Source organism: Botryllus schlosseri, chromosome 12 (genome assembly GCF_051294905.1).
Source record: "Botryllus schlosseri isolate E-star chromosome 12, Bs_hap1, whole genome shotgun sequence".
In the NCBI taxonomy this organism is placed as follows: Eukaryota; Metazoa; Chordata; class Ascidiacea; order Stolidobranchia; family Styelidae; genus Botryllus; species Botryllus schlosseri.
In genome coordinates this window covers 17,412,555-17,438,688 of record NC_137247.1, presented here as the reverse complement: position 1 = coordinate 17,438,688, position 26,134 = coordinate 17,412,555, and the positions used below count along the sequence as shown (strand labels likewise).

Sequence of the window (26,134 nt, the reverse complement as noted above, 5' to 3'; positions counted from 1 at the left end):
ATAGATATGAATTTAAAGTCATCAATGTCTTATTGGTGTAACTCATATCTTATTCCGAATCGGATGACTCAGATACTCATTTTTGCCCTGCCCGGTTATAATATGTGGATCCTGTCAACATAGCTGAGTGTAGGTCAGATCTGAAACACCACAAGTCCATGGCATCTGTCACACCAAGAGTTTACGAATAACCACACGTTGGACTTTGCAGCTAAACAGTCGTGTGACAACCGAGCTTGCGTTTTGGATGGCAAACGCATCCGAGCTGTTGAATTTCGTGCGGCATGACAGAGACGTATCGCCGTGCACGTCGGAGGCCCAGGACACCCTGGCGAAGACAGTGCAGCTAGCATTCAGGTAGCTTGAATCGTGCTGTCCACTGTAATGGTATTCACAGAGATTTTATCGTTTTTAAAAATTTTACGACAGGCACCTGGTGCAGTGCATGCAACGCGAGCTTTTCCATCTCATGCCGGCGTTCCTGTCAGAGTCTGACGAAGACTTGCCGGGCGGAAATGGGAGCAATTTGAGGAATAAATCGGCCGAGCAGCCTACCATGTGTGAGTTACACATCGTCAATTTTTTTTATATTCTTGATTTCGCGATTACATGCCTTCCATGGCTGGAAAAGGATTAGATTGAATTCGGATTAAAATTTGGGGACTTCCAGACTAATAAACCCCTTGAAACTTGTTGACCACAGGTTTAAAAGAAGCCCAATCTTAGCGGGAATGGCATATATTTTCATCGTTTAAAACCATTAAACCTCAGCACTCGACTGGAATCGTTACAATCGGTACTCCTCTACGATTCGAGTAGTCGGATGGTTGTGCTCAGCCCAACGCTCATATCGAGTCTATTATAGGCTACGCATAATCTTAGTTTGCTCAACTAAATTAGGTAAAACGGGGCCAAATGCACATTACACATACTACTAACTTGATTCATTTTTATGATATTGAGATTGGAATAATTATCCTCAATATTATTTTCATTCATGTCAATGCATATTTTGACTCGAGTCAAGTCAAGTGACGTGATTTTTGAATGAGTCTCGAGTCAAGTCGCAAGTTCTCAAAGTACGGCGCACCATTCAAGTCATTTTGGTTGAATTCATCAATTCTCTTTTCAGACAACGTGCTCCACATGCTGTCGTCGGCCATGTCGCTTTTGCGACGTTGCCGCGTAAACGCCGCGCTGACCATCCAGCTCTTCTCGCAGCTCTTTCACTTTGTCAACATGTGGATCTTCAACGAGGTGATCACCAAGCCAGAGAACGGGCTTTGCTGCCGATACTGGGGCGTAAAACTACGTGCCAGGCTAGCCAGGGTGGAGGCCTGGGCCGAGAAACAGGTACGTCGGTGGTGTGGAAATTGTGTGGAAATCGCGGTGAGATTTGACTGCGGTAAAGTCTAAATCATCCCGTTTTCTCTGTCGTCGAAAACGCCTCTTGAGGTCGTCAATGTAGTCAGAATTGCTACTTTGGTAGAAGTAGACGTGATACCGTGAATTTCAACTCATTTACAAGTAGATGTAGCATTTGCCAAGACCTGTCAGAACGAATTCAAGAAGTAGAAATTAGTCAGTTAATAGTTTTAGAAAGTAGATTTAACCGAGGGGTTACATACTATCAACTGGTAATCGGAGGTGTCTACTCTCAAAATTGCAAGACTATGTATCTTCGCGACTAACGAAAAATGACTGACGGTACCACACATGCTACAATACTCTAGAATATATTTAGTTATCGTGATATGGGGGCTATTTTGCAAGGTTCTTGTGATAATTTCACTCTTAAAAGCGATCACAACTGACCATAAAGCAGATTTTAAAATTCCAATGCGGTAAAAGTAAGTAGTTTTGCCTAAAAATGATTAACAACACTACAAATAGGTAGGCATATTATCTTCAAAAGGATATTCAGTTACATCAGCACAGGAGCTATTTCAAGCGGTTCTTCTGGCAATTTCACTTGTAAAAGTAATCCTAACTTTTAACAAAATTACTTTCTATTTTTGAAATTTGCCTGGGGTAGTTTCGGGCTTAATAACAATGATCACGAGCCTATCGCTATGTCGACGCTGCCTAATCAGACCGACAAATCTCTACAGGGCCTAGAGCTGGCAGCGGACTGCCACCTGGCCAGGGTCACGCAAGCGATGCACCTGCTGCAGGCGCCAAAGCAGTCGGCCGAGGACATCGCCAACATCAGCGGCACGTGCTTCAAGCTCAATTCGCTGCAGCTCAGGGCACTGCTGAGCCACTACATGCCCAGCGAGAGGGACGGAGAGAGGCCGATTCCCAATGAGCTGATAGACAAAGTGACGCAAGTGGCAAGGAACACTGCCGACGAGGTTAGCACTTCTATGGATGCAAATTTGGATTGCCCGACATTTGAACATGCGGCGCAATTGAAAACCACAGTTGAGCATGTGACTTTATGACCCCCACCAAAACCCCAACCCTGAAATTAGCCCTCCCCCGAACCGTCACCCGGAATCTGAATCTGACCCAAACATTAATCCGCATGCGGAAGCTGAAGAATTTCTGCTGTATGTCCATTGGTGGACACTGGACAAAGTAGTCAGTGTTGTTACTCAAGTAGAAGTAGAAGTAACACCGTAAATTTCTACTCAAATACAAGTAGTAGCGATTATTATAGATTTCATGCCGATTGTTGATACAGTAACAATGTTGTTTCCAATTCACTACTAGTTGTTAACGAATACCTCTGTCGATTGTCAGCCAAAAATATTCGGATTCATTTCAATATCAATATGCTATTCAATTGTATATTGAAGTTCTGTACCGCCAAGAAACACTCCGAAAAGTGATGCCAAAAATGTCCCAAAACTACTTTTACTGTAGCCTGCATAATCCAAAGTGTGAGAAGTAAGTAGTCTTGCCGATAGTAGGAGCGGGTGTAATCCAAAACATAGTCACTTAAATAAATAGTACAAGCAAACAAAACCTACTTGAGAACTCTAAAAAAGAACATTGTTAATGACCCCCCACTGTCTTGTCCCAAGTAGTTCTATGACATCCCTTAAAAGTTGCTGTTAACACGAAACCTTATCGTATTTGAGTTGTCTATAAAAATGATGCAAAACAAATGTGACGCGATCTCAAGCCGTAGAAGCGAAGTTGTTTGAATTTTCCATTAATAATTCTGGGATTACCCACCGTCCCGGCTATTTTTGCGAATCAAAAATTTTCAACAGCAATAACTTTGCTTCTACCGGTTGGAAGTGAGCAGAAATTATTAAGCATCGTTCTTTTAGACTACTTCACAATTTCATGGAGTTGACAGTAAAATTTGTCAATTTTTTAAAAAAGTAATTTAAATTCGAAATTCTCAAACTTTTCTGCATTCACATCTACCAGTTGGGTCTGAACCAAATTTGATGTGGAGCGTTTTTCCCAATTTAATCAGTATATCCCCGCAATCCAGAAAAAAATTTTTGAACAACCTTAAACCGCTTCCGTGAAAATGATCTTAGAACGAGCAACTGGTTCACAACTCCTCACAATTACGTTGCAACAAGAATCTCCTTTCATGCGTGTTGTTCCGCTTCAGCTCACACGCTCTGACGGCCGAGAAGTGAGACTCGAAGAAGATCCAGACTTGCAGCTTCCTTTTCTGCTGCCGGAAGACGGGTATTCGTGTGACGTCGTACAGTCGGTACCATCAGGCCTCACGGAGTTTGCAAGACCCCTCGTGGCCGAAGGTAGGTTTTACTTAGAGTGGTACAGAATTCGAGATCAAGTAGAAGTAATGCTCTAAATTTTTAATTAATTACAAGAAAAGGTATCGATTTCTGAGACGTGTCGAGTTTCATTCGAAAATCAAAGGCCTTTATAGTACTTGAGTAGTTTTGGGAAGTAGATATGGTCGAAGGGTCGCGTGCTTCCTAGGTGGTTAATTACAGCTGGCTACATTTGAAATGTTGAGATTTATGTTGCGGCCGAGGCAAAATGACCAACGGCATACTCAGTTTCCATAGAACGAGGGCTATTTGACACGGATCTTATGACAAATTTTTTTTGTCAAAAAAATATCAAAATTTTGATATTTTAGTGCAAAATCGTCCGTTTTTCAGGTAAAAAAGTATTGTCCCGCCCAACACGTTTGACTAGTGTTCAGAAATCCAATGTGTGGAATATATTTGCCTGAACACTTTTTTGTGTAAGTGTAAGGTGCCTAAAAACAAGCATTTTATAACTAGATTTTTTCTTTTTTTTCCTGTTTCTGGTAGCAAATTTGTGATCTCTCGCAGGAATCTGCAACTATCATGTCAACTCTGAATCGAACGGCTCTTGGACCGTGCATTTCGGCGAGGAACCAGAGGTGAATCCATTAATTATTTGTGGAGTTAGTGCTAACTTTGTGGGTTGTTATCCGCAGGTGGAAGCTGTTCCCCGGGCGCCGCCCACTTCGCTGCCGCCCGCCGAGGTGAGAGAGCCGGAAATCGCGAAGGTCACCTTCGACAAGCAAGGCGGCGGTTTGGGGTTGAGCATTGTTTCGGCCAGGGTGAGTGTAGGCTGTTGGTTGATGGTGTTGAAATTGTCGATCTATTTGAGAGTGAGAAAAAATTACTACGCACTACTTAAAGAAATGATGGGACTTTTGGAGATCACGGTGAGGAATAGGGTTGAGTAAGTGCGGGTGAAGAAACGGGTTAAGCAGGCGAGACGCACAGCTGAGCGACCATGGAAATTCATTTATGCAACTAGCGAGCAATAGGCATAGTTGAAGTTTTCTTTTAGCTGCAGTTCCATTACCGAGGCGCTACGAAGAAAATGGCTGCGGACAAGATTTCTTTTCCGATTTTATCTTGAATTTGAGACCGCATGTATTTAGAGTGCGGTGTCCCTTTGAGCATAGGTATTTCTAGAATCACTATGTAGGCTTATTTAACTTTGAATATCATGGAAAACCGAATGACCATTGGTGCATGTACGATAGGGTTGTTTGAAAATAATTTTTCTTTCCGATTCCAGCCATTCACTGATTACATTGTCAGGTTACCCTATAAAACGCTGCATACCAAATTTGGTTCAATTCCAACAAGTGTAATTTGACGCAGAGCCAATTGAGACTTTTGAACAACCCTAATGTACAATTGTACATTGTAATAAGTCACTTCCGCGTTCGAATTTTACCAAAAAGTGACATAAACCCGATTTACACCCCATGCCACAGTGGAAATACGAGTCTCTATTTCGTTCGCGCCGAACAGCCGCGTACTGTACAACACAATTAAAAAGGGAGCAATCTTGCTTCAAATTTCAACTCTAGTTATTTTCATCGAAATTATCCTTAATGGTACTGCCTTACAATAGATTGGAATCGCAAAGATCACATCTATTCATGGTAACCTAACGACTGCCCGCATTGCTACGCCGCTAATGGGGTTGAATGAGTGATTTCCTTTACGGCTGCCACGCTACCATGGCAATAGACCAGAGAGATCCCGGGCAGTAATATATCAATTATGTTACACTTTTCTACGCCCGCATTAGTGTTGAGATTGAACTTTCGGAATTTAGACTACATTCGACTACGGTATGTCAAGCACGGATTTTACACGACACGCGTTTTCTGTTGGTAGCGTTTAAGCCACTCAAGATCGGCTAGGGCACCGATCCCGCTTTGTGTCGAGGCCACTCAGAGCCCAGCTTGATATATCCACTCCACAGTTTAGCTGTGTCATTAGCGGCCACTCGTAACGAAACCTTACGCTGGCGATACGAGTGTCTTTGTACTCGTTGAGGTACGCACTTCAGCAGCGCGCTCACAACAGGGTTGCTTCTGTAAAGGGTTTTAATTTTCTTTCCCCTATAAGGAGAGGCGATTGTGCGTTGTGTGTTTCTGGTAACGCTACGGCGCTGCCTTATCGTGAAGGGCCCGTTTCGTTTTTAAGACGAGTGGCGTATTTATCTGATAACAAGGCGGTTTTATGTGCCGCGAGTACGCGCCGCTGTTTGATAATTTTGTGCCTTTTGTGTCGGGTGTATTGTGTGTCCGTTTCTTTTTGTGCGACGTAGACTTTAAACGTGGTGACTAAGCCGGGCTGCTGGATTCTTGATGGGAGTTGGTTTCGTCGTTGTGAAAGGTTTTTTTAGGTAGGCTTTAGAATGCGGCAGGTTCTTTTTAGCGCGCGAGCTGGCTTCTGTGTCACTTTCATTTGTGTAGAGGTAGAGTGGTGGCACGTTTGCCACGAGTTGCGCACTTTTACGAGTCTTGTGTTGTGTGGAGTATGTAGTAGATCCGTATGAAGTTTGTTAATAGTTCTGAGTTGGTCGGTGAAGAGGTGATTCTACTTTTTTGAATTACTCCGATAGATTTTGCGTACTTACTTTACTTACTCAGGTGATTGTGAAGATCTGCTTCAGTTTTTTTAGGCTAAACTAGGCCTGAAATGCTTGAAAATCTTGAATAGGCCCATACTCCTGCGTGTACTTTTACTTGGGTAAAAATTGACGTTTTTTTAATTCTAGTTGAGCAGAAATAATGACTACTTGTTGACCACCACTGTAATAATTACATTTCACGTTGGCTATCGCTTTTCACAATCTCGAAATCGCGCGCTAAGCAGTGTGCGATTGACATTTTGCAAAGGAGCTTGCTGGCTTGAAAACTATACTGTTAGTGAATGTTTGAGGCGGTATAGCAAATTAACAATTCGTATTCATCCCGTGGGTTTACGCATTCATTTCCGCTCGCTAGCGTTTCGATACTATATGTCCGTTTTGAGGCACCGCGATTTTTCAAACTTACCCTTGAAAAATTCGCTGGTAATACAGAATTCTGTCAATCCGCCTGAACTTGTTTCGTCTATCCTATTTCGTGATGTGGCGAATTCGCGAACATTATTTTGATCTATGAGACGCGATTGCTATTGATCGGAAACGGTCTAGGTGGGATAATGTCGAGGTAGTGTTTGCCTTGGCAAATTCCGTTGTTTGAGTGTCGCACGAATCGACTTAATCGTGACGCGCCGATACAGTGGTATTTGCAGATACTTTTTTGTAGCAAAACTTTCATACACATTTTATTAATATATTCATGCCGATTCATGATGGAAATGTATTAAAACACTAAGCTTTTCGAGGTGTAACTCCTCAGGGGCGATGGTCGACGGTTTGCGTACATGTCGTGTTATATTTATTCTAGACGTCATTATTGGTTGTATGCAATGTAATCTTATACTCGGATTTTTAAAGTTCCTTATTTACTGACCATCGCCCCTGAGAGCGTCGTCTCGAAAAGCTTTAGGTTTAATATGTTTTCTTTATGAATATATCATTACATGTATATTGCAGAGATACAGTCTCTAACCACATAACGGGTGCACCTTAGATTTTGGGTGTGGCAAACTCGTAGCTATTTTGTTTTCGAATGGTCGTCGTTTGGCGATATTGATTGAGCTGATATATATGCGCGTTCTACCGCAAATATAAAGCTCACTGCAATCGGAAATAAAATCGTAAACCACGCCAACAATACGCTAAATAACGTATGATGTATGGACGGCTATTATGTCGTGACATCTTGTGATTTCACTGCTTTCTGGCGGTGTTGAGCAGTTGGTCTTGTTCGGTGTGGCGCTAAGTATCCATAGAAAGATTGTAACTTCAACCACATCCTATCCTCATCGAGATATCCACGCTCTAGCGGCGGCCGCGAGAAAGAGTTGATATATAGTGAGAGTATCATTTTCGAAAATGGTCTGCCAGCTAAGTCCTCTTGTTAATTGAGCCGGTTCAATTTCCAAGCTTGCTTTATGAATGCAATCTTCAAATTTGCTCAAACACCAAACACCTACCTCACTCAGCAGTCGTGTTTATCGCGAAGTAGGTTTGTATTACCTATTTTTGACTTAGCCGCACTCGACATGCCAAATTGAAGATGGCTATTATCCATTGCGATTTTGACTCGGCCTAATTAGTGTGGAATCGACACGGAGTGGTTTGAATTGGGTTCAAAGCGGCTGCGATGATATACTTATAGCGCAGAGATATTTCGTTACTATTTTGTGTCGGCTTTACGACCATTGTATGTAGATTGTACGTCGACGAGAGCAATATTGCAGCTTTCCATAACATGGATTAGTTCCGTTGCGGAACTACAGCTTTTTAGGAGGCTAGAGCCGGTGTGTTTACATACGTTTATAAATGAGGTTCATTATATACATTTTTCTCAATTCAAAGTAACCGCGCGGTCGTACTTGTATTGTATACTCTACTCAGCTCGTCTATTGTGTGCTTATACTGAGTCGCTGGAATTCAGTCATTTGAGCGTGGCATCTCAGAAAGTGGTTTATATTTATTGCTGGTGGTGCTGATGAAATTTCTAGTCGCCCACTCCCATAGCCATATTCGTCGTCTTTTTCGACCTTCAGCGCTGTGACGGGATTTAATCGCAAAGAAAAATATTATTTCGCGAAGCCTTTTCATCGGGTAATGTAACAAACCCTGGATATGCTAATCCCGCGCTCGACGGGCGTGGTTTCACGGAATTAACTTCCGGATTAAACGTCATCGTGCGTGATGTCATAAACCGTAAATGTGGATCAGTTATCTGTCAAGGGCTAAACGCGTTCAATATTTCGCTGCAAGACGTTAATCGGTTAAACGCGCTTCTGGACGTAGAGAGCATTGGGATTAGGATGGCTAGATATTTTGCGACCTGAGGATAACGCTAGTGCTGAAAATCTTGCACTACTCCGAGTTGCGGCCGTGATTTCGCTATTGGTTTTTTGCGGCCTGGCCGTCGACATCGGAAGTCGCAAAAGAACCGTCTCACGATACGTTTATTATCGCGTTTTAAATCCACTTAGCCTGAGTTTACTTTGTCCGTAACCCCGCTCTTCGCGTCATCTTTGCTTACACAATTCGTCACCGAAGAAAGTCGCAATGACATTATTATGTCAGATTCTTCTCGCCGTGACACAACATTACGAAGCGTATAGTACGCGTTTCCTGTGGTGTTTTTGTGTAATTGACATCGTTGTGTTTACCCTCGCATAGCGATCGCGTGATTTTGTGCGTCCGCGGACATGTTTGGTAGCGATGGTGTTACGTGGGCCTTGCGATGTTTCTCTAATCCGGTACAAAATGGTAGGCTTATTAGTTCTGTGCCGTACTTCGAGTTGACGCAATGATGACCCTCTATAGGCGCGTAGACCTCTCTTGAATAGCTGTTCAGTTATGTGTCCGAAATTACGGGTTTCGATCAAGATTATTGTAAATTCCTACCTAGCATGGCCTGTCTCGTATTCCTATCCGCGTGGCTTCGGCGGAAATTACGCCATAATCGCCTCCCGCATCGATAGTCACCGCACGATGTCGGACTGCCAGCAATAAACGCACTGTGACGTAAGTATAGCCATATCCGCGTGGCTCCAGATCTAATAATGACAGCGCAGGCCTGTTACATTCGTTTCATGTTTTAATAGCCGACAATACAGGCTTTCTGCGGCGTTTATTCCATTGAAAGTCATTGTCCGCATCGACTTTGTCGCGAACTAATTACATTACGCCGCTCTAACCATACCAGGCACGTTCTCGTGTTTCGATAACTTACCACTTGATTTCTCTTGGCCTAAGATATTGGTTTAGCCTACTTCGACAGCGACTCGGGGCTGTTTGTCTAGCACCGGCTGCGATGTGATGATGCGTATTTGCTCTAGTACCGCTGGCGTGTTTATTGATTGATTTGTATATGTTCTATGTCCTACACTTACAATTTCAGTCTTGTTGACATGAGTTGATATGGATACTATGACTGTAGCAGCATGGATACTATAACTGTAGCAGCTTGATGTCCATCAGGAGCATTTGTGGTGTCTTCTGTTAGCTATCTGTATTTATACTTTGCGGCTGCAATTCCTTCAGCTGAGTGCGATGTTTGCGCTTTTCGAAGGGTAGGCTATTTGCTTGTCATATTTCATCCTCAGCCCTTACGTAGGGTTTATTGTGTTCTCTTTAACTTTAATATTTTATGTTAGACTTTTATTACTGTGCCGTGGTCTTAGTTCAAGTGTCAATGGCAATGATTAACAGATTGTATATCCACAGGACATCTCAGACTTTTCACCATTATATTTAGATTTTAAATAGTCAGGTGCCAAAAGTATGCATAAGGCTGTTTAGATATTTTCATGCAGACGTGTGTATGTGTAGGTTGAGGATATTAGAGTTATAGAATTTAGAATTGTGCTGTTGAGATTGACTGCGTCGGTTGGTAAACGGATTGGTTGATACTTGTTGGTTTCTCACAGATTGATATGAGGTTGGTTTGAGAGATATAATCTGGTGTGGACGATTTGCATTTCATGAATCTTTTTTCTGTTTAGGGTCCTCGGCAAGCGGCTATGGGCACATACATCAGGGCTGTTGTCAAAGGTGGTGCTGCCGATAGGGTATGTTTTGCTTTTTAATTTGAATGTAAAGTGTGAGTGCTAATGCATAAGTTTTTCTGCAGGATGGCAGATTGCAAGCAGGTGATTTGCTCGTGGGTGTTGACGGCCATAGTCTCGTTGGTCTGCCGCAAGAAAAGTGAGTTTTGTTGATCGTGCTGGAATATTATTAAACATACATCTTCTTTATGATTTGTTCACCTTGAAAGTTAAGGGGGCACTTCTGTTTAAAAATGAATTTTACATGTGGTCACATTTGTGATCATATTGATAGCTAGAAATGAAAACCTATCAAACAAACAAATACTACGCAATATTGTCAGTCATCAGCCGACGAATAAAAATATAAAATAAATAACCGCAACCCCCACATCGCCTGTTTACTCGGTAATGAGAAGTGAAGCAGCCAAGTTAAGATTTTAGTAGACAGGAGTTGGAATATCAAAAAAATAATTGCATATGTGTAAATAGTGTGAAAATTCGGTTCTAGTTCGATAAAAAAAATACGAAAGATTTTTCTCAACATAAGTGCCCCGCCCCTAATAAATATGCATCATTTATTTCTCGTAAAAAATTGTTGATTCACAATGGCATTTAGTAAAATGCATCATTTCTGGTAAGGAAAGTGGACATTTGGACATTTAATGAACATGCATCATCACTTTCCGTTAAAAAAGTCGGAATTTAATAATTATGCATCATTGATTTCTGTTATAAAAGTGTTGATCACACTGGAATTGTCATAAATTAAAAAGTATCGATCATGTTGGAATTTAATAAATAATGCATAATTCCTTTCTGTTGAAAAGTGTTGATCACATTGGAATTATAGTAAAATGCGTGATTTATTTTCTAACAGAGCTGCAGCTATCATGACCAAGACTGGTCAAGTCGTGACCCTGACGGTGGCGAAAAACGCAGCTTTATTTTACGGCTTGACCGCCCTGTTAGAGCCGTCCCCCGACACGGAGCACGCAGTCACCCACCGGCGCCCGGCAGCCCCACAAAACCACCAGCCCAGGCCGAAAAGCGACGGTTTTGCGCTGCAGCAAGGCTACAAGCCGAGTGCCAACCCTCCCCCTCCCAGACAAGAAAAAGTATCGCACCAACAAACCAATCTGCCGAGGCAGTTAGCTCAACAGCACAACAATAGGAGAGAGCGTATCAACAAGTCCACCACGCAGCTAAGTATGTTTTTATTTTTTCGCGGCAGCTTTCTGGGTAGGCGAGGTTTATCGGCCGTCGTGGTGCTTGTTGTTTCTTGTCATGAACGACTTGCATGGAGAAATTGTAAGGTTTGATAGTGACTCTTTGAATACTTCTCCGCGAAATGGAACTGCTGGAAATCATAACTACGTAGCGAATGCGTACACACCGAATTCTGGAATCTATCCCGATTTTTCAATCAAAGAAAAGAATAATTTTGACTATCATAAATCACCGTCGGGACACTCGGTTAACTCCAGTACCACATCTGATAGTGGATTTCAATCGATGTCAATAGCGGGCAGTTCTGTTTTCACCCCCTCGGCCAACTCTGCCTTCAGCCCCTCGAAAAATTCTGCCTTTTTCAGCCCCCGGGCTAAAATCGACCGCCACGGTCAGAAGGACAGGTCTAGTTCTTTCGGCGATGCGTCTGTGTCGTCCGAGGATAAGTTATTGACTGACCAAAGTGTCCCGGACCCTGCAAAGGTCGACGTCAGCCCTGTGTGTCGGGATTGCGGCAAAAAAACGACACGCTCAAATCGTCTTGGGAGACCAGAACCGAGCCCAAAAAACACTGACGATAGCATGGCTGCGGTCCGGGATATTGGGGCGGAAAACGCAAAGTCTTACACAAAATCCAGGGCAGACGCTTTGCTGAAAAACTTCATCGAAAAAGCAGAGGAACGCGATAGAAACGCGAGATTTGAGCAGAAGACGCTGACCCGGTCCGGAAGACCGCGTGGCAGGTGCCCAACATCGACCAAACGGTCGTCCTCGTTGGACACGGGCGGTAAAAGCGCGGCGGGGCTCAGGCGGTCCAACTCTTTGGTAGACGTGGAGAAAATCGTTTCGAAAGCGGAATCTCGGGACCGGCGCGCCCGTGTCGAGCAGGCGCGTTTGGCTGGGGCGCTGCCACCGAGACAGGTGGCTGAACGGAGAACTGTCCGTGTTATGAAATTAGAGACCGCAGCATCGCTCATACAAAAGTATGAGCAGCGTAAACAGCAGGACGATCCTTTTGACAAAGGCGTCGTACGCCGTGGTTCTAGCGGTTACTATGACAATGGAATTTTTGCGGCCGGACCCAGGTCAGAATACGCAGCCCCAGTACACTCGATCGCCGACAATTACACGCCGTATAAAACTTCGCGACAGGCGAAGTCTCAGAAATCGCCCTCGTCGATTCACAGCGACGCTGGCGTCGATTACGTTACTGCACGGTACATTCCTAGGTACCGGGAACGCCTGCGGGGTATGGCTAGAGAGACAGGTAGCGGAATTAGGACGTGTATTTTGTCCCGAGGGATGTTTGATTCGGTATGCGTTGTAGATTTTACCAGTCCTTATTTTGTTTCCCGGGTCTGATATGATGTTTTATCGGACTCGCTGTTCGCGGGGCTTGTCAACATTTTCGACCCCGCGGTGCGCTGTGAGAGTGCTAAATAGTTTGTGGCGCCCTTCAAGAGCCCTGACCGCGAGATTTTTGAAGCTGTTGACGATAAAATGCCATAAATCTCTACCTAGATGTAGATGACTAAAGATCATGCCAATGTGCTGCCCTAGATGCTGATGATGACGCCTAAAAAAATGATATTGAAAACACCTCTAATTACCACTTTCTTGCCGTTTGGAGTGTATTCATTTCTAGTTTTCATATCTTTATTTGAAGACTGTTTTTTAAAATGACATCTGTAGATGAAACTGTGATATTTATGTGACGATAATTTGAAGTCGTGGTAATCGAATCTGTCAGTTGATAAAGCCTACGGTACGACATATCTTCGTTATTCTAGTACTCAGGCCGAGTCTCTTGTAAGCCATCTGCAAATGCAAATGCATTAGCAAACATCGCAATCAGCCCCTTCCTTATTTCTATTAGAACCTCATCCGTTGTCTAACGATATGGATCATATGCACAATTTGAAATGCCCGCTACAAAGTCGTGGCTAACTACGGCAATGGTTGCCTTGGTGAAAATTGGCGGCATCGAACTGAGTAACGAATTTCATCGACATAGAGTAGTTTTTTATCTTGTCTGTTTCACAGATGAGGAAAAAGAGCGCAAGCCCCATTCCTACGTCAGCCGAGGCATGCAGCCGCCCAGACCTGCCATGTCAATGGGTAATCTTCAGGTATGTAATAGACACTAATGTTTTGACACTTATCACAAAACAAACTTATCCCAAAACAATATTCAAGCAGAATCCGCCAGAACTGGAAGGATCGAAATCTAAGGCGCTATCTGATTGGCAAAGGACATGGGAAGAGAAAATGGCGCACAGCACTTATCAGAGGGTAGGATTTTGGAACCTACCGTAATTTTAATTGGATATTATGAGGTTGAATTTTGCTTGCAGAATCGCGCAAAGTCCTCGTCTTCGAATGTCCTAACGTCGCCCACTCACACCGATGGAAGGAAGACTTACACGGAGCAGCAAAATCGCAGGGAACAAGTAAAGAGCCTGTTCAAACATGGGCACGTCAGCCCTAGGTACGTACTGTTTTGGTGTCTACTGAGGCTGTGATGTTCAAACTGGAATTGAGTTGTTAACATAGACCGAGATGAAAATTTGGGAGGGGTCCGAAATTTTCTTTTGTTATTGTCGCGTATCTGTGGTAATGTATTGAAAAGATGATGTCGCAAAGAATTATCTTCTTCTCTGTCTATGTCCATACTCCATAGTATTGATTGATATTATGTGGCTCTTTGTAACGATCAATATTCTAGAATACAATATCGAAACATACGCCCTGTTGCAAACAGTGTTTAATTTTCGCACTGCAGACAAACGGATCAAAAATTGGCGCCTTCTCCCAAGACTGTCGACACAACAAGTCAACCTCGAGCCATGGATAATCCTAACTACGAGGACCAGCTTCCTCCACCACCCACTCCGCCTCCGGAGTCCCCTGCAGCCCCGCAAAGCCCAATCTCGCTTTCTCCGCAAAAGGTATCGTGTCTCGATTTCTTTTTTCAAGTATGCTGGAGTCAGTGTATTCCATATTGAAAATGTCTGTGGTAAATTGAACCGACTCCACAGCCCTGCCTGTAATTGTGTGGCAACTCGCAGGATTCTCCGAGGGACTACGCCAGATCTTCGCCGAAAGGCTATCAGAAGCCGGACACGAGTTCGCCGCTCTCGCAGACCATGGGCCGGCCCACCGGCGGGGACAGGAAACCAAAGGCGCTCGGTAAACCGGCGCATAAAAACGAGATGAGGTCAAAGTCTTCCACGTTGCCCCGGCATTTCAAGTCCAACCAGGGCTGGGACGGCGACGCGCAGCAGCGGGCCATTCAGGAGCAGTTGAACGCTCTGCGCGACGAGGAGATCGAGGAGTTGTCGGCTAGGATTGACACGCTGTCCACACTGGAGAGGGGGAAGTAAGCTGACAAATGCCCTTTGTGGTTTTTGAAGGTCTCTTACTGTTTTTAATTTTGATGCAGGTTGAACAACTTGCTGAAAGAGAGAGAGTTTCAGCGTCGCGTCGAAGAGGAAAACCGTCGCACGTACTCTGACTCTGACGATTCCGAACAGGTGAGTCCTTTTATTTATTCGCTAAATTACATACTTCTGATGCAGCCGGTGACAAAGGAGGTTAGTAGCAAAGTGCTTCTACTTTTTGCACTATTTAAGTGGTTATGATTTCGGTCACTTCTACTTATCAATTTTTTTGGCAAAACATGGTCTGAAATACAAATTTTTACTTATTCGGGAATCGCGGCTTCTATTTGGGGCTCATGTAGAAATTTTCCACATTACTTTCACTTAGTGGCGTAGCCTGAGGGTGGTTAGGTGTGCGAAATGCGGCCCATTGCAACCTCGAAACCCCGCCTTTTTGAAATGCCAATTGTATCTCCAATATTTCTTAGCTCATCTGCTATTCAGCAATTTGTATTCACCAGGGCTGCCAATTAGTGAGAATCGACTGTGCACGGTGGCATGCAATCCCTCTCTGAGGTTGTTATTCATTGGTACGTGGAATGGAGTACCATTGATATATGTAATTTTATGACACAGTCACACAGATACCATGTCCTAACTGATTTGTTGTCTTCTCCATGATGTATTGTGTGTGTTGAACCTATTGCAAATTCTTATGGGCTTGTCATTTTGCAACATAACATATATGTCTCACACAAATACGAGAGTATTAACCTCGTAACATTTCAACTGATAGCAATGTTTGAAATACGTTGTCAGTCACAAAATAGTCATTAGGCCTACATATATTCCGTTATATCGGTAGTGACACTGCCTCCGTTACTGAAAATTTGAATATATTTCTTTTTCTGCTCTGTTTGCAAGTGACATAACACTATGCTGACATTGCATTCCAATGTTACCCACTAGCTGTCACCTTCTTCTCCGACATAGTCAACATATTACCGGCAAAGTTCTTCACAATCATGGCAACATTTCCCACTATCATGCATCTGTGTGTATTTGACTTTCACAACAAACTTTGTGTGGGAACATAATTTTTGATTACCAGTGTTTGCTCAGTCTGATAACCTCTGCGTATCAATTTTGTGACATGCTGTGTGCTCGGCGTCACAGCATTTCCATTATTCATTCCTGTACTGTAAATGTTGCCTTAATATTGCTTTGTAGGGTTACGAGGTGCCGGACCGGCCCGACCGAGACAGGCTTATCCAAATGCAAGATGACCATGCTGAGCAATTCGACGCGTCCCGCGATCACGAGGAGGAAATGAGAAGAGAAGAGGAACGGGAGAGGAAGAAACAATTGGAGAAGGAGAGGAGGTAGGAAGAAGAAAAAGAGAGGCAAATTCTGTGAGCGGGCACTTTTTGTCATTACGGTGGATTTGGAATATCATACCCTTTATGTTGCGACTGACCAATTGACCATGTAGTTTTTGTGAGACCTGATCTATCGGTAGTTCTGAATTGGAAGTGAAGATATTGTCCTCTCCCTTTATAACCCTAAGTAACCCTAACTTTAACCCACATGCTCAAGTGTAGCATGCTCAAATGTCCACGGACTGCCTATTTTATTGCAGTGGAACCTCATCAAACCCAAAGGCGCATTTGAGGCTATGAGCAACTTTTTTTGCTCTGTGATAAAGAAAAAATTTTGCACCTAACATGAATTGTCATATTGGGACCTAGATCCTTCCTCTCAATGTAGAGAATTCAGCGGATGACACAAATTTTGATGACTTGCACATAGCTTTCTTTATTCTTTGGTCATTACATTTGTGGCTTCTTACAGTTGTGACAAACTACTAGAGTATGTACCATAATCTCAATCGGATTCAGCAGCTTTCCAGATGTACTGCCAAGGGTGGTTTAGTGTGGATCAATGTGGCCAGAACCCTTGTAGTGGAAACGTTTCCAGATTTTGTGACGTTTTGAAATTTTCATCGAGCATTTTACTTCTTCATGGCCGTTTTCGTTTTGGAAATGTTTTGTTATTTTGAATAGGCCAAATTTTTTGTGTGATGCACCACGCTGCAATGTATTCTCGCATTAAAGCTATCCTGATCTTGTCGCAGGGAAAGATTGGAAAGAGAAAGCAAGCTGGAAGAAGAAAGAAGGCAAAAAGAAGAAGAACAGCAAAGACAAAACGAAGAAAGAAGGCAATACGAGGAAGAGAGGAAACGGAGAGAGGAGGAGCAGGAGAGAAAGAGATATCAAGAGAACTTGAGAAGGAGAGAGGAAGAAGACCGAAGCAGGTATCAGGAGAACCTGCGGAGGCGCGAAGAGGAACGGATGCGGTGGGAAGAGGAGCAGCGGCTGAGAGACGAAGAGGAGAGGCTCCGGAGAGAGGAGCAAGAGCGTGAGCGTGAAGAGGAGAAGTTGAGGTGGGAGCGCGAGCAACAGGAGCGGCAGAGAAAACAGTGGCTCGCGGAGGAGAGAGACCGGCGTCAGAGAGAAGAACGGGATAGAGAGGTTGGTTTGCAAATGCGATTCTGTTGTGTTAAAGCTGAATAGAAATTTCCTAATTTCCTTGTATGTATCATTCAAAATATGTACTGAACACAATTTGTCTACTATATGTGTCAGGTCCGTTGACAGGGCCGGGCGTTGGCTGGGCAAAATCCAGTACTGGTACCAAAGTAATTTGATTCTGAATTTAGTAACAGGCTTCAAATCGAGTTTCCGTGTATCACTCACAATAATGCCACATGGATGATTTGTTAAGTTCAAATATTTACTTTTTAGCGACCACAAAGAAGATAATACCTGTTCTACGCCACATTAAAGTTAATTTGCTATTTTTTGACCACGCCTATTTCATTCCACTTTATTACAATGCTGTGGACTGATTGCTACGTCGCGAATGAAACTACATGTTTCATATACTGACGTACTACCTATTAATTTTTCTAGGTTTCCGGAGTGGAAACTATAATTGTCTTGGATAAATTGACTCTTGGTGGCAAGGAGCGAATAGTTTTTTGTCCTTGAACGTAGAATGGGAAGTAGTCTTAATTGGTAATCACTTTGAAAAATAGAAGTAGTTCTTTGCTGACCACCTCTGGTCTCAGTTAGAGTAGATAACTTCTCGCTTGAATTTTTTTCGAGTACGGATCGAAGGCAGTCAAAATGGCCAAGTGGAAGTAGTACCATAACCTTCTACCGTCATAATGTTGCTAAGTAGTTGATATAGTTGGTCAGAGTAGTGGACCAGGAAGTGGCGTCTCGCTGGCTATCGAAATTTCGACATAAATCTTTGTGTACTACTGAAGCCCTTGATGGGTACAACTTTCGAAAGAGTATATTCTTCAAAGACCTGGCAAAAAGCTGTGAAATTAGAAATAGCATAGTAACGTAGATGCTCGACTGTTGTGAGCAAGGTTGTAACCAAGTCACAAGGTTCTGAGTCGCAAGTCAATCTAACTGTTAAAGTTTTGACTCGAGTCAAGTCGAGTCATTTTAAATTCACCACCGAGTCAAGTCCAAGCAGAGGATCGAGTCCGAGTCATTGTGTTCACTGTTCAGTTTTGAGTTCAATCCGGCTCGACCCACTTTTTCAAGTCTACTCGAGTGATATAGGATGGCTCGCATTCCCAATATCGTAATTTTCCTCGGTCCTAACAGTTTCTGGCCGCATTTTCCAAGTCTCAGCACTGATAGACGAAATACCAATAATATGGTGACTTTGCGATTCTTTGAAGTTACAATGAAATGTCTGTGTCGGCCGTCCTGTCTTTGAGTCGTATGATCTGGTTCGAGTCATGCTCAATGACTCGAGTACAAGTCTAGTCAATACACGAATTGATTCGAGTCAAGTCATGTCACCAACGAATCGCGACTCAAGGCGATTTATGACCAATTAAAATCTCTTGGCATTCAATCAGTCCCCACTTTATATGTCCTATATTAATTCCTTGGTACGCAAACCTTCTCTTATTGACGCACAACCTTTTTCCCCAGCTCCAGCGCGAACGCGAGGAGAGAGAACGGGAAAGGCAACGGTTCCAACTCGAGAGAGAGGCCCGGCAAAAAGAGACTCGCGACTTGCAGGTACGTCCGTAGTAGCGAGAGTGTCCTTAGAGGCGTAATTGCAGTAGTGACAACACAGTGATGATCGACGGTACCGCTTGAACCGGCCCGGGAATGATTGTAATCGAGAAGTCCCGGTAGTAACCTATGATTTTTAGATTTCCGTAATGTGATAATGGTGTCCCGATAACGCATCTGGATGGCCGATGATTTTTGAGAGATATAGAAATGCGGGCGTCGATAATGTAGCGTGGCGTGGCTTGTGGGGATTGGTCTTGGAAAATGGATGAACTCCGGCTTCTGTTATCGAATGGGCAGATTTTAACTGTGAAGCGTGATCATTAGTCGGCGCATAGGGGGTCATCGTTGGTACCCAAGTAGTATTGATGTTGTGAATTTTACCTGTGTACAAGAAAAATTGTTGATATATGAGAGATGTCGAAACTTATGCAAGTTGAAGTAGAAATTGAAGGTCCTAAAGTAGTTCTTAAAAAGTATAAATGGTCAACTGGTCGCATATTTTTAGTAGATAATCGGGGGGAGGGGGTTTCATCCTTGCGACTAGCACAGAATCATTGATGACACATACAAATACATGAATTTTTGAAAATAAATTCAGTTACCATCATAAAAGGGACACAAACATACCAGTACCGGTACTGCAAAACTACTTTCTGCTTCACTAAGTCCAAAGAAAATTTGATGTGTAATTTACGCGTTAAAGTGATGCTAGCTGCCAACTCAATTCTAAAACTGCTGGCCACTTTTCAAAATCTTAAGTGTAAAAAGCAAGTAGTTTTGTTTGAAAAAACTGTCAAGAAGAAGTGGAAGTAGTATAAAATCATAACCACTTTGGAAAGTAGTGCAAGTCGGCCGAACCTGGAGTAGTGTGCAGAAATAGAAGTATGTCATCAATCACCAACTCTGCTTTCATGTACGCTTTGGCGAAAGCATTCTTGGCTAAGATGCCAGGCTACCCTGTATTGCCTACGCCGGTGTTGATCGAGCAATCGCCACGCTACGTTATCGCCGAGAGCCGCCCCTAACTTACCTAAACGTAGACTAACAAATGGTTTTTCGCCCCGGAATGAAGATGGAGAGGGAAGCGCGTCAACGGGCCGTGCGTTTCGAGAACGAGCAGAAGCGACGGAAACAGCAGCGAATGGTGATTTCGTAGAATCCATTCCCGTAGTTAATTTTTTCCTGATCATCGTTTGTAGAATTTGCCTCGGCCTGCCTCGATTGTTCGTCGTGAATACGTCGCTTGCGGTAATTTGTAGGGGTAGTTATGTAGACGCGGGCTTAACGATTTCATATCGTGGCTTGTAGTGGCTCGTGAGATTTGCCTGTGGTAGATCTAGTTTTTGCATGACGTAATTTCGTCTAATTGGTCGCTGCCTGGAGTGAAAATTGTGTTTTTCTGTTTTTTTGTGCATAATTGTGAATGCTTTCTGAAAATTTGACGTTCCTCGACGTAGTATTGGTCCAAAATGGCACTTGCATCTAGTGTAGGACAGTGGTTCTTAACCTTTACTAGTTGGCGTAACATTTCGGCTAATCTACAAGCCTTTGTGGAACACTGGTCTAGGAACTGCATATGCCCCTGAAAATATGGGGTTTCGGAGATTACGCAGCTTGTATTTTTGTAATGTCACAATCGGTACGCGATGTCTTGCGAAGGTAGAAGAACAGTCCTCCTAAATGTTCATTCTTGTTTCCATTGCTACCTCTCGCAGTGATATACTTTGCACCGCGAACTTGATTCTGTATTGCGTATCTTGCGATGCATCTCGTTACTTTTCAATGTATTTCGTAGATGCTTGTGATCTGTTTTGAGAGAAGTCTTCTACTCTGAAATCTCTCCATGGGCCCCGACACAATCATGTGTCTAAGGATACGGTACCGCTTTCAGCGCCTTGCTGCAATGATCTTTTAGTGCCAAATGAACTGAGCATTTTAGCGTGACAATGCCATTGGCTGTGTGACTAGTTTCTGACAGCTGTGTCACTTTTATATGGTTGCACTTGGCATTCTCTCACCTCGAATTGGTAGAGTTACGAAATATTGCAAGTGTTGAAAAACACTGGATTAGGAAATCCGCACGTGATCTACAGTCTTGATCAAGGTATTGAGATTTTGCTGCCATGTCAATGCCTTATCCAAGGTTAATAAGCACATTACTAATGTCATATTTCACTTGTGTTGTGTGTTTCAACACCATCACGATTTTGACTGATCAAATATAAAGTGGCCCGAATAATTTAATTTTCATTTCTAATTCTCAAAGTCATATGCTTATGATACTGGCTCAAACCTGTTTACACACTTATCTGTCATCACAATACTGAAGGCTGGAATTGTCTAATAATTTGAACCATGGTTTTCACCGTTGAAGGGAAGGCTGTTCGAACAAAGTTTGCAAAATAAAGCATTGCTTTCCCCAAATTGAAAAACGAAAAACATGGCCCGACTATTCATTTTGATTTTTCGGTCATTTCAAAATTGTGAATTTGCTTACTGAATTTGAGATGCAGGCAGTGTGGAGTAAAATCCACGAAGCACATTGAAGTAGTGAGAAATTGCTCAAGAACAGGGGCATTTTTAATTGGAGAAATTTAACCCAACTGAAACGGCCGGCCTCGAGTCCAAATTTCAATGCATTTAGAAAAATGTTCATAAAATCCGAATCACGAGACTTGAACCGACACCCAGTATATCGCTGTAATCGTGAAACAGCCGCCTAACCAACTGAGCTACTCTCAAAGCGAGAAAGAAACAGGTGATGACCCTATACCAAGAAGTGTTCTCAACTTTTTGAAAATAAAAGAGAATTTGCTTCTTGAATTTGCGACTACGTCATACATAGACGTGCTCGGGATAGAATCATCGCCTGACTGATTTCACAGCAATATCAGGATTCCAAAATGACCTGAGTGAGGTTCTTACGATAATACAATCGACTGTAACGACCGCTGATATACCGATGGCTACAGTTGGCTATAGCGCGATTGATGCCAGGCGTCTCGCATTCAGTGCACATACACGCGCCGCGTGTTATTGTAGTATTGACGACGCTCATTCAATGATTCAATTCACAGTGCCGGACGCCGATGTATGTAATCGCTTCGTACGAGTTACTAAGTACTAGATAGTGCTTTATCGAAACACACCTTGCTCTTGTACAACAAGTAGAAATGAATATATATTGGTTGGATTGACAGGTAGTCATATCTGCAATATAAAATGCAGTGTTTCACTGCTATTTTACTGGGCATTTGAAGAAAGATTAGGTCATACGGGGCCTACGATAACTTATCGTAGGCCCCGGGTCATATTATGCAAGCCTTTCATCCACAATGGTGATGTTGACAATCGCTTTGAGACAAGGGCTGTCTATTGAACCAATAGGCATCCTGATAACCCAGCTATCACGACATGCGCATCGCAGCAATCAGTTTCGAAGTGCACAACTCGACCGCCGACTCTACATACCTATTTATTCGCTAATTTGACAATGGACATTGAACATTCAACCGTATTTAGGTTTTGTTCTCTACCATGGGCCAGATCTGAAACATTTTCACCAGAATTGAAGCCATTTACGGACATAAATTTTCTGTCATATCGATTGCGCTTTGGAGATCTTGTAGCTCGCTGAACTGAACACCATCATGTTGGTAATGCTGTATTAGTATGGAAAGCAGCAATCGATATGCGTAATCTGCAACAGCGAATCTTCGCTAATCACAACAGCAAATATATTACCGCGTGTTATTGTTTGGGTGATAACATAGTATCGCGGACGTTGAAATGATTCATTTCACAACGCCGGTATATGTAATCGCTTGTCCATCCTTTGTACGAGTTCGTGCCATGTGTTGAAACTAACATTGCTGTTGTACAACACGCACATCGCAGCAATCAGTTTCGAAGTGCGTTCGTGACCGCAGACTCTACATACCTCGATCCGCTAAATTGAAAATCGACATTCAACCATATTTTTGTAAAGTAATTTATTGCGTGGCGCAATATATGCCATTGGCTTTGCTGGTCGTCAAATTTTCATGAATGACCTGCGCGTTGTGGACGGAAATCTCGAGCAGACACGAAAACACCTTTCAATACCAGAATCGCGACCGGAGCTTTGATGTGCCGGTACATTTCGTTTTATTCGCTAGGCTACTACGGGAAAGACGTGAAACATTTTCACCAGAAGTGCAGCCATTTACGCACATAAATTTCCTGTCATATCAATAGCGGAGATCTTGTAGCTCACTGAACAACATCATGGCAGTATTGGTGTATTAGTATGAAAAGCAAAAATATTCAATATGCGTAATCTTCAACAGCAACAGAAAATACATTGCTAAAACCCGCGCATGTTATTTCGTAAAATATTTTTACTTCCAGTTCAAATAATCTTCTGTGCGACTAATTATTGATTATAAGTATTCCAATAGATGGGCAATGGGCATTTATAACCAACGCATGTTAGGAGAAAAGATCTGCAAATGAATTTGATGTCTAGGCGATGCGCTGATTTAGGTCACGGGCGCTGGTTTATCTCACGCGCGCACATTCACGCGAACGCCGTGGCGAATTGTATTTTGCGCAAAACGTTTTTATGTATTCAATCTGCATTTTGAACAGGCTATTCGATAGTATAAGATGTTATTTATGGCTCGACGTATGCGTATTGATAATAGCTATCCATCTGTAATAGTTGTAATTGTCTACGACCAGAACAACCCAGGAAATTTTGGATTAAGTAAAGCGTGTTCGTGAAAATACGCTCAGTTATCATTAATGAGTATGCCGTTTCGATCGGGTTAATGGAGCTGGTGCCGCATCCAGTAGAAACCCACTGAGGAGGACGATAATTTTATATTAGGAGAATTTGGATGAGAATTTGTTCTGTATCACTCCTGAAAGGATGATTTTAATTTTCAATTGAAGAAATTATTTTGAATTTTAGGGAATTTTAAATAGGGGATTTCAGAGAATTGTAACAAAATTTTTCCACTTAGCTTACTGTAGAAATTCTCCCGAGGAGTACAATGATATTAAATTCGGGGAATTTTGGTGGAATTTCGTGTAATTTATCATGAAATTTTTTCACGCTCCGCAGAAATCCACGGATGAGGACGAACGAGAAGAGGCGGAACGTCGGCTCCTCGAGAACCGCCTAAGCCAGGGCAAGCCGAGCAACTTCCGAAAGTTCAACAAGCCCGCGGCCTACGGGGCCGGGTCGGTCTTCGCCCGGCACTCCTCCACGTCCGAACAACCGCGACAGCCCCCACCCACTTCGGCCAAACCCCCTATGAGGAACAATCCTAGTCGGGCCCCGAGGCCTGTATCTGATGGATATTTCCTAGGGAAGTCCGATCACCTCGCCGATGACGATAAGGTGGGTCCTTGGACATATGAGCATGTAGGTTAACATTGGTTAGAGTTGGTTTGGGTTAGATTTAATATCAAGGGTTAAGTTTGAGGAAAAAAAGTTGTAAAGTCATGTGCTCAAATATCGGGGAGGGGGGCTTCGGGTTGAGACATGAGTTTCGGCCGATTTTCTGGCGCAATTTTCGTTCAAATTTTCGTCACAAAAGTGTCCTGAAATTTGTTTATAATATTATTAGAGTTCATGTTCGTGTCCTTATGCAAACCATGATACTTCTCAAATCATCAGAATGTTCATCAGTAATAATGACCTTTAGCTTTTTGAGCGACGGCGATATGAGAATGTGAGACGGGCGATGAGCCAGTAACTACGGTTTATCACTGAATATTTTTAGTGAGAAAGAGAGTAGAAATTTACAGTAATCTTAACATCATTGATCAATATTACTTTCTGCGTGACGGGGACTGCAAGAAAGAAGCATGAACATTGAACATCCAAACTAAAATGAACCTATCATTGTCAAAAATTTTACTAATTCTATTGAAAGTTGGTCTGAAATGCCACCACTAGCAAGATAGGTCATTTTTCTTCTGCGCATTGTCATGAGTGACATCCCTTGAACAGCACCAAGTGTACTCTGACTAGTGACTATGTCCTCCAGCAATATCGTACGCAGACGACGGGAAGGCGAAAAGGGACTTATGTTTGAATTGACAATAGTTCTATGTTCGTGTGATAATTTCCCATACTGGCTGTTCTCGTTTGTATTTTTCTGAACAGAGTTCGTGTCAATTTGACGTTCATAATTATGCAAAAACATCACGATACTTGTAAATTGTAATAACCAGCTTGTTGCCATAACATGTTACATGCGTGCCGGGCCATTCTTTTAAAATTGTGATTGACCAATGCTGTATTCTCGACAGCCTGAACTGACGACGCAAAACTCCGCATCCACTTACAATGTGTCATCGGTGAACAACGCCGCGTCACCTGCCAAAAATCCAGTGAGCTACGTGACCTCGCACAGCACGCCGCGCGTTATCGGCGCCCAGGAAAGGTACAGGGACCCGAGGGACAGGCGGGAAGCTCAAATCAAAAGGTGAGCTCGCTGCGGAGCCAGGGATTGATTGCTGACGGCCGAGTGTTTGTTTTTTAGGCAAAATTAGGTCTAGAATGCTTAATTTTAATTAGTCACTAGTAATCGGTAATCGGGGCACATCTAATATTAACGTTTTGTTTCTCAGGGACCAGTCGCTGAAAAGACGCCAGCAGGAGCCGTCGTACCTGACGTTCAGAGACAGGCAGAGACTGTTTTCGGCGGGGCAGAGCACCCCGGTCGACAAGCCCCGCGTGTCCAAGAAGCTGCTGGAGATAGAGAACAACCTCAAGGGACAGTTTTCGTAACGCGCACGTAATCATACAGGAGTCCTTGATAGAGCGCCGGGCCGTGATACCCCGTTATATGTTTCGTTAAAGCTTCGGGTTGAAATATTTCAGTGGGGCCGGGCTGAGCTCGGTAGATCGAACGATGTGTGGCACAACCAAAACTGGCAAGACAGAACACTGCGATGCGAACAAATGTGGTTCAGTTGGGATTTTAAGTCTACATGTCAAATTACTACCGCACCTTTG

The 26,134-nt window shown here is 43.2% G+C and overlaps 1 protein-coding gene across 1 annotated transcript in view; it reads left to right on the top strand.

The window, feature by feature from the left end:
- The window catches only part of LOC145452768 (afadin-like), a 259,770-nt gene extending 233,840 nt beyond the window's left edge, over positions 1-25,930 (top strand). Inside the window, 23 exon segments of the mRNA XM_080330919.1 lie at positions 212-357; positions 430-560; positions 1,133-1,353; positions 2,112-2,354; positions 3,578-3,728; positions 4,278-4,348; positions 4,406-4,531; positions 10,362-10,427; positions 10,490-10,563; positions 11,284-11,612; positions 13,677-13,762; positions 13,833-13,925; positions 13,988-14,121; positions 14,416-14,581; positions 14,702-15,012; positions 15,076-15,166; positions 16,244-16,425; positions 17,148-17,544; positions 19,033-19,122; positions 20,195-20,266; positions 24,230-24,508; positions 25,426-25,601; positions 25,747-25,930. Coding sequence (XP_080187045.1) covers positions 212-357; positions 430-560; positions 1,133-1,353; positions 2,112-2,354; positions 3,578-3,728; positions 4,278-4,348; positions 4,406-4,531; positions 10,362-10,427; positions 10,490-10,563; positions 11,284-11,612; positions 13,677-13,762; positions 13,833-13,925; positions 13,988-14,121; positions 14,416-14,581; positions 14,702-15,012; positions 15,076-15,166; positions 16,244-16,425; positions 17,148-17,544; positions 19,033-19,122; positions 20,195-20,266; positions 24,230-24,508; positions 25,426-25,601; positions 25,747-25,906 — 3,795 coding nt within the window. The 3' untranslated portion in view covers positions 25,907-25,930.
- Positions 25,931-26,134: the final 204 nt, after the last annotated feature.